The 9,486-nt window shown below is 40.7% G+C and overlaps 1 protein-coding gene across 1 annotated transcript; it reads right to left on the reverse strand.

Annotated features, from left to right (window-relative positions):
* Positions 1-2,136: 2,136 nt before the first annotated feature.
* On the reverse strand, positions 2,137-2,673 carry LOC130841421 (late histone H2B.L4-like). Its single transcript, XM_057717593.1, has 2 exons — positions 2,623-2,673; positions 2,137-2,535 (listed from the first exon to the last, which is right to left on the reverse strand). The coding sequence occupies exons 1-2, from the start codon at positions 2,671-2,673 to the stop codon at positions 2,137-2,139; spliced, it is 450 nt and encodes a 149-aa protein (XP_057573576.1).
* Positions 2,674-9,486: the final 6,813 nt, after the last annotated feature.

A 9,486-nucleotide genomic window follows, 5' to 3' on the forward strand; every position in this document is an offset into this window, starting at 1 on the left:
CTGCACCTGCTGGGCACTCTCCAATGGATGTAAAATGGCAGGTCATGAAAGTTTGTGTGTGAAAGATGGAAAGATTCTCTGCTAGGGAAGAATTGATTAGATACATCTGTATGAATTCTCAAAATAATTTCAGAACCAGGGAATTAGAAAAGTGAAATGTTTGTGAAACTTTTGTTTTGCCATTGCTGTGCTATGTATGAGTCCCCATTTATATATTTAAGTGTTTGCTTATGCTGGGATATGTTGCAAAAGTACAATGGCGGTACCGGATGGGTATGTCTGTTTCTTCACTTTATTTATGCTATATCACGTATAAAATACTTCTGACGAATTCCATAGTACACTAGTGAGAGAATGAGAATACAATGGGAGGAGAAATTAGTAGGAAAATAATGTAGACCTGATAGAACTCTAGCAAGACTGACCTACAGAAGCACTAAAACTGGGTTCAAGAGAGCATTGGAATTCCGTAGTTTCTGTAGTTTTCCTATCATTTTTTGACTGCGAGTGACATCCTTCACAAGTTTGTACATACTAACCCAGGGGTACAGAGAAGTGTTTGTTTTTTTTTAATTTTGAAAATTTTAATTGAAGTATAGGCGAGTTACATTATCATGTTCAGGTTTCAGGTTACAATATTCAGTTCAGGTTCACAGCAGTTATTCAACAGTTTTTAAAGTTATTACAAAAATAATTGCTATATTTCCCTGTGCTGTCCAGCCTATCCTTGTTGCTTATTTTAAAATTTCAAAATGAGTAGTTTAAAATATGATGAAATATTGAGTTCTAATGAAAACCATGGTAAATTACAAAGGACTGAAACCCTGGTGTGCAATCTCTCTCTCCAACTATGTAGGAAGCTAGAGATCAATCAAAAAGAAAAGGAATTGGAAAATCAGCAACTACATTGAAATTCAGCAACATACACCCAGAAAAAAACAAAAGAGGAGGAGTCAATGCATCAGGAAGGAAACGCAATGGATATCAAATTCAATAAATATTCTCATAAACATTAACAGCCAAATTACACGAGGTAGAGGAAGGAGTCATCTTAGTTCTCCTAATTGCTGAAAATCCTCCTCTTATAGTGATGCAAGCAGACTGAGACACGTCCCAGTACAAGATCTGGATGCCCGTACCTAAATCACCACGGTTAAAAGCAAGTACTTGAACGGGAAGAAAACAAGGAAACTATCAAACCTCCTTCCCCCTCAGTCTCTGGGCTGAGTATCACAGGAAGGCTGTCCTTGGCCCAGCTCTGGCCACCCCACCACACTTTGGGCGAAGTGCTTTGGCTCCCGGGGCTGCCCGTCCCTCATTGGCTGCTGCTCTGGAGACTGTGGCTACAGCTGCTGTCATCGGACAATCCCATCAAACATGAAACATTGCTCTTCAGTCAAGATTTCTTTTACTAAAACCGAAAAGTTTTAGGCTCAAAAAGCAACAACAACAAAAAATGGAATCAGAGAAATCTGAATTAAGTAAAATAGTAATTTCAGAAGGTATGGTGCTTGATTCTAGAAAATTAGACTTACCTAATTTTATACTGCGTTTGGGTCCTATTATATGTATTTCCCCGAATCCCGATTTGAGGTAGGTTGAAGGAGTATGAAAGGGTAAGTGTAAGTTTTATATCTGCTATTGCACTTTATCGGTTACTATATCCCACATAAAAATCTCTGGATGATACTGCTATATACAGGTGGGAGGACGACAATACAAAAGGTAAATGAAATTTTATGGAAAGAATTTGGAGCATAAAGATCCCTAAAGTGGCTGACAGAGAAAGCACGAACAGAAACGACCATTTAGGAAAGTGACGAGATGCAATACGGTTAAGAAAAGTTCACGATTTGCCATGGAACAAATGGCACTACAGACGTATATTCGAGCAGAGTCGATAAGGTTCGTAACATTTCCCTCAGGGTAGAAATGTTTTTTTTTAAATTTTATTAATTTATTAATTATTTTTGGGGGTGTACACCAAGTTCAATCATCTGTTTTTACACACAGAAATGTTTTAAAGATGGACAGTATGGCAGAGGGTGAAAGCCCAGAGTGGATCACACTCCTCAGCGCTACAGCTCTTTTCCCGCCAAGTGAGTGGCTCTGAAAAGAGCCTTTGGTTTGCCATGTTCAGGTGGTCCGGAGGCAGCTCATTTTGTGGAGGGTGTATGTGATGACGGCCTTGGTGCCCTCGGACACGGCGTGCTTGCCCAAGTGCCCGGGCAGCAGCAGGCGCACGGAGGTCTGGATCTCTCTGTAGGTGATGGTGGAGCGCTTGGTGGAGCGGGCCAGGTGCCCGGCCTCGCTGGCGATGCGCTCGAAGATGTCCTCAACGAACGAATCCAGGACGTCCACCGCCCCCTTCGAGAGGCTCAGGCCCTCGTGGGCCTGCTTCAGGACCCTGGGGAAATAGGTGGCGAAGCTTTCAAAGCCAACCCGGCGGCTGCAGCGGCGGCGGCGGCGGCGGCGGCAGCGGCGGCGGCGCTGCGGCTTCAGGTTCTTCAGCTTCGTGTTCTTCGGCTTCGGGGGCTTCGGTTTCGGGGGCTTCGGCTTCGGGGTCTTCGGCTTCGGGGGCTTCGGCTTCGGGGGCTTCGGCTTCGGGGTCTTCGGCTCGGCTTCCTCGGTGCCCAGGTTTTCCTCAGACAGCTCAGACGAAGGCTCAGCCATCTCGGAGCCACCTTCTCCACAGCTCAGAGGGAAGGACACTGCGGCCGCTGAGGGCTGGTGGCCCGCTTTATGATTGCTGCCTTCTGTGACGTCACAAGCAATGTTCAACTCTGATTGGATAAAATGCAAGGCAGGGAGGCCTGTCACTAAGTCACCCCTTGTCACGTGTCATCGGATGCGCCCCCTGCTTGGCCTCCTGCCAACCAATCACAGTGCGGATCTTTTCTTTTCTGGAAGAAAAGTCAGTTTGTGCTTCCTCAGGGGGTCTCACCTCCATAACTCAAGGCTTTGCTGCCCTCAGAATGACTCCGGCCACTCGGCGGCCGTTGTACTCCACCGTAGAACCTTGTCTTTCCATGGTTGAGCCACAGTGGCTTGAGCAGGAACTCTCTGACTTTGCCTGGAGAGTGTTCCTGGAAATCATAGGACATAACTGACCAACAATTACCTAAAGTACTCCTCAAAATCCCCGGCCAATCGGAAATGTAGAAATAGCAAAACCACATTCTCCAGAGATGGAGCAAAAACAGAAATGGAATACGAACACAATTATTTAAAATACTTATATGATTACCAAATTTCAATTGTTTTCTTTACATTCCTTTTAGGTCCCCCAAATATCCAACATGCGTGAGTTTCTGAATAAATATCAGAACTTTTCATTGAAAAAGTGATTAATTCTGTAAGAAACCGCCAGGGTGAGAGAAGGAAAATGATTAAAAGGGAAAGATAATTCAAGAAACATACTCATTTCAAAAATCAGTCAAAATATAAGCAAACTTTCTAGTATATCCACATAAAAATGAATTACGCAAAGTGAACCAAAAGTGACTGAAGAAAATTTGAAGAGATGGAGGTCTTCAATGAGCTATGTTAATGGTCATGCCTTCAAGTGTGATACCTGTGAGGCCTTTAAGGAGTCGCTAAGTCTACTGCTAACAAAATAGTTCTAATCAGAAAGAGAAAAAAAAGCTAGTTTTCATTACTAGTATATACAATATGATGACAATTCATGGAAGAAAGTTTGCAACAGGGAATTATCAGCACCATGATGATAGTGTTACTACCAAGCCAAAAGCTACAGAAGGGCGCTCTTGTGATTACAAATGCTCAAGGAGACTTTTTCCCTCCCACAATCAAGGACATGGAATAGAATTGGTTTGGGCATCTTCCTCTCCCATTAGGAAGTGTCGAGATGTACATTAAGGCTGCAGTCGTTCAGGAATCTATATTTATTAAGGGTCTCAGCGGATTATTCATTTCTGTCACGTTTCACACAAAGCTGAGCACTTTAAATAACGTATGTAAATAAACTTGTCAAGGTAATTTTTATGTTTGGAATGGAATTTCTTCACATTTTCTATTCCATCTATTGACCAAAATAGAAGCATTAAAGGACCCTTAAAGTATAAAGCAGGCTAGGGTCTCTAAATTGTAATCAGCTGATGTCTAAGGTACTCTGCAATGGAAGAGACAACTGACGCTCATGCTGGTGTTGTGGAGGTACCTCTCCATGGGGGTGTCTGGCAGGATAGGCAGACTTTTACTTGTCAGCTCAGAAGCCTCACACAGCAAGGCAGAAGCTATGTGTCCTCTTAAGGATTGGCTTTGTAATGGGCATAACATCACTTCTTCCATACTCCACTCTTCAAAGCAATTATAGGCCTGCCAGAGTCAAGAAGTAGGGGAGCAGACATGTTTTATCCATCAGAGAAGTGTCTGGGAATGAGCAGCCTTCACAAGTCTAACAACTAGTGCCATACAACACGTGCTTCTTGAGATGCGGCTGGGTGCCACACTTCCGTGAATAACACCAGGTGCTAGTTTCCTTGGGCCACAGTGTTAAACTAGGGAATCCTTTTCAGCTTGACTTACCGTATGCGGGTGACCTCGCACATGGAGTGGATCCGTATGATCCAAGGCAGAGCTGTCACTCTAAGTGGCATGAAGTTGCTGACCATTATACACCTCTCCCCCCACTCCTGGGTCCCTGGATGTAGAGAAGTTTTTGGGTAGCATCTTGAGGGTTTTCTATGTATAGTTAAATGTCATCTGCAAACAGTGACCGTTTTACTTGTTCCTTTCCAATTTGGCTTCCTTTTATTTCTTTTACTTCCCTGTTGGCTATGATTAGGTCTTCCAATGCTGTATTGAATAAAAGTGTTGAGAGTGTGTATCCTTATCTTGTTCCTGATCTTAGACGAAATACTTTCAGCTTTTCTCCTTTGAGTATGATGTTAGCTGGGGGCTTATCATATACGGCCTTTGTAATATTTGATGCATATTCACTCTATAACATCTTTGTTCACAATTGAGCGTAAAAGAATGTTGAATTTTGTGAAAAGATTTTTTGCATCTATTGAGATAATCGTATGATTTTTATTCTTCAATTTGTTCATGCATTGTGTCATATTGATTGATTTTTGAATATAGAAAAGTCCATCCATCTGTTGGATAAAGCATGGTGTATGACCTTTTAATGTACTGTTGGATTCTACTGGCTGGCATTTTGTTGAGGACTTTTTCATCTTTGTTCTTCAGTGATATTGGCCTGTAATTTTCTCTCTGGTGATATCTGTGTCTGGTTTTGTTATCAGGATGATGCTGGCCTCATGGAATGAATTTGGAAGTGTTCCTTTGCAATTTTTGGAGTAGTTTGAGAAGGATGTGTTAACTCTTGTCCAAATATTGGCAGAATTTACCTGTGAAGTCATCTGATCCTAGACTTTTGTTCTATGTGAGTTGTTTTATTACTCATTCAATTTCATTACTGGTAATTATCTATTCATTCATATTTTTGATTTCTTCCTGATTCAGTCTTGGGAGATTGCACTCTTCTAGGGATTTGTCCATTTCTTCCAGGTTATCCATTTTATCAATTCGTAATTTTTGATAGTAATCACTTATGATCCTTTGCAATACCAGAGTGTCAATTGTCACTTCTCCTTTTTCATTTCTGAATTTATTCATTTGAGCCCTCTTTTGGTGGTGATTTTGGCTAACATTGTATCAATTGTGTTTTTCTTTTAGAAGAGCCAGCTATTAGTTTCATTGATCTTTTCTAGTTTTTAGTCTATTTTATTTATTTCTACTCTGATTCTTATGGTTTATTTCCTTCTACTAACTTTGGGCTTTATTCTTCTTTTTCTAGTTTCTGGTGATAGTGTTTATTTGAGATTTTTCTTGTTTCTTGATTTCACCTTGTATCACTATAAACTTCCTTCTTACACCTGCTTTTGTTGCATACCATAGATTTTGGATCATATTGTTGTCATTTGTCTCCAGGTATTTTTCATTTTCTTCTTTGATTTCTTCAGTGACCCATTGGATTTTTAGTGACATATGGTTTAGCCACCTCCTGTTTGTGGTGTTTTTCGCAGTCTTTTTCTTACATTTGATTTGTAACCTCATAGTGCTCTGATCAGATAGGATCCTTGACATGATTTCAGTTTTCCTAAATTTAATGAGGCTTGTTTTGTGTCCTAGCCTGTGAAGTATCCTGGAGAATGTTCCTTATGCACTTGAAAAGAATGTGTTTTCTGATGGCTTAGCATGGAATGTCCTACATATATCTATTAAGTTAATCTGATTCAACTTGTTGTTTAAGGCCAGTGTTTCCTTGTTGATTTTCTGTCTAAAAGTTGTGCCCCTTGATATAAGTTGGGTGTTCATGTCCTTACTATTATTGTGTTACTGTCAATTTCTCCATTAATGTCTGTTAATATTTTCTTTATGTGTTCAGTTTGTCTTGTGTTGGGAGCATACATATTTAGAATTCTTATATGTTACTATTGGGTTAAGCCAAAGATTATGCAATGTGCTTCTTGGTCTCTTGTTTTAAAGTTTCTTTGGTTTGCTATCAGTATAGCCACCCTGGCTTTCTTTTCATTTCTATTTGTGTGGAATACCTTTTACATCCCCTCACTTTCAGCCTGTGTGTCCTTAGATCTGCAGTGAGTTTCTCATAGACACATATAGGTGGACCTTGGTTTTGTACCCATTCAACCACTTTATGTCTTTTGATTAGACCATTTAGTCCATTTACATTTAAAGTAATTATCTATCGGTATGTACTTATTGCCATTTTTTTCATTGTTTGGGGGATCATTTTGTAGGTCATTTTTTAAATTTTATTTATTTTGTTATTGGCTGCATTGGGTCTTTGTTGCTGCATGTGGGCTTTCTCTAGTTGCAGTGAGTGGGGGCTACTCTTCCTTGCAGTGCATGGGCCTCTCATTGCAGTGTCTTCTCTTATTGTGGAGCATGGGCTTTAGGTGTGCAGGCTTCAGTAGTTGTGGCCTGTGGACTCTAGAACACAGGCTCAGTAGTCATGGTGCATGACTCCTTGGCATGGGGATCTTCCCGGACCAGGGATCAAACCCATGTCCCCTTCATTGGCAGAACGATTCTTAAACACTGCACCCCCAGGGACATCTCTGTTGTTCTTTTTTTTTCACTTCTTCTTCTTTTGAGAGCCAAGTCCAGGATTTCTGGTTGTTTAGTAAATTCCTCTGTTTCTTTCTTATTCTTTTGCTTTCTCCTTCTGTGATTTGAATACTTTCTTTAGTGTTATGCTTAGTTTCCTTTCTATCTTTTTTGTAACTACTATAAGTTTTTGCCTTGTGGTTTCCATAAGGCTTACATATAACAGCTTATATTTATAACAGTCTATTTTTAGTTGATAACAACTTAAGCTTGAATGCATCCTAAAGCTCTACATTTTTGCTCTCTCTTCCCCACATAAGTTTTATCTTTTTTATGTCAGATTTTACATGTTTCTCTCTTGTGTATCCCTTAACTAATTATTGCAGTTACAGTTATTTTTACTATTTCATCTTTTAACCTTCATACTAGCCTTATACATGATTAATTCACTACCTTTACTGTTTATTTACCTTTCCCAATAAGATTTATAGTTTCATATGCTTTCTTGTTACTAAGTGGTACCCTTTCTTTTCAGCTTAAACAAGTCCCTTTAACATTTGTGATAAGGCCAGTTTAGTGATGATGAATGCTCTCAGCTTTTGCTATCTGAAAACCTCTTTATCTCTCCTTCAATTCTGAATGATAATTGTGTTGAATCGAGTGTTCTTGATTGGAAAATATTTTTTTCTTTGGTACATTGAATATATCATGCCACTCCCTCCTGGACTGCAAAGTTTCTGCTGACAATTCTGCTGATAGTCTTATCAGGGTTCCCTTGTACATACAAGTTGTTTTTCTCTTGCTGCCTTTAAGTTTCTCTCTTTGTCTTTAACTTTTGACATTTTAATTATAATGTGTCTTGGTGTGGGTCACTTTAGGTTCATCTAATTTGGAACTCTCTAGGCTTCCTGGATCTGGATGTCTGTTTCTTTCCCCAGGTTAGCAAAGTTTTCTATCATTATTTCTTCAAGTAAGTTTTCTGCCCCTTTCTCTCCCTCTCTTCTCCTTCAGGGACTCCTATAATGTGAATGTTAGTCCTCTTGATTTTGTCCCATAAATCCCTTAAACTATCTTCCGTTTTCAAATTCTTTTTTCTTTTTGCTGCTCTAATTGGATGAGTTTCTCTGTACTGTCTTTGAGTTCACTGATCCTTTCTTTGTTTCATCTAGTCTGCTACTGAATCTCTCTAGTGTTTATTTTTTCTTTTTCAATTCAGTTATTGTCTTCTTCAGCTCTGTGATGTTTGTTAGGAAATGTCTTGTATTTTTTATCTCTTTGTGGGAGTCCTCAGTGTGTTCATCTAATATTCTCCCAGGTTCAGTGATCACCTTTATGACCATTATTTTGAACTCTATTGGGTATATTACTCTTCTCTGTTTCATTGAAGTTTCTTCCTGAGGTTTTATCTTGTTCTTTCATTTGGAACATGTTCTTCTGTTCCTTCATTTTGCTTGACTCTCTGCTTTGGTTTCTGTGAATTAGGACAACCACCTCTCCAAGCCTTGAAGGTTTGGCCTTGTGTAGGAGATAAACCTTATCATCCAACCCTGCCCTAGCTCTTGATATTCTCTCAAACATTTGTGATTGTCCAAGCAGCCTATTTTATTTTTAATAGCTCTCAGTAATTGAGGGTGTGCCGAGACCAGATAGTGCCCCAAAGGGAGGGTTTTAGTCATCACCTAGTTTCAGGATGATTGGAAGCCAGATCCTCAGGCAGCAGCTTTAAAATAATACAAATATATATAGTCTTGTGGAACCACAAGCATAAGCCCCACTTGTCCCCAAAGCCTGGCGATCTAGAGGTGTTCCATGGGCAACAGTCACAAAAGTTAGGGCTCCAGACCAGTGTGTGAGTTTCTTTCTGGGAGATACTAGTGAGCTGTAGTGCAGCAGGGGGAGAGCATAAAGATGGCATCCCCCAGCCTATGTTTCCTGAGAGCACCTCCATAGCCTCTAGATGTGAGCCAAACCTAAAGCCTGCCCCTCAGGCTAAAGCTCCAGGACTAGAAAGTAGGCCTCTTTCACAGAAAGACTGGGGATACATTTCTGTGTGCTATCTGTGCAGTGCCCTGGGGGTGGTAGCCTGCCAAGAACTGTCTCTTCAATTGTTACCGTCCCATAGGACCCAAGAATGCAATCCCCCCACCCCCTGCACAGCCACTAGAGCCATACAATCAAGGAGTATCCCTTAGGTGGCAGCTACAAAAGCCAAGGCAACAGACATAAAAACCGGGGCACCAGACATGTATAAGAGTCCCCTCCAAGAGATGCTGGCACTCTGGAACATGGTAGAGGAAGAGTCTGAAGAAAGTGCCCACCCTCAGAGGTCTCAGGAAAGGTTTATAGTCAGCCCTTAGATGTGTGTTTAATTAGAAGCCTGCCCCTTAG

Source organism: Hippopotamus amphibius, chromosome X (genome assembly GCF_030028045.1).
Source record: "Hippopotamus amphibius kiboko isolate mHipAmp2 chromosome X, mHipAmp2.hap2, whole genome shotgun sequence".
Taxonomy (NCBI): domain Eukaryota; kingdom Metazoa; phylum Chordata; class Mammalia; order Artiodactyla; family Hippopotamidae; genus Hippopotamus; species Hippopotamus amphibius.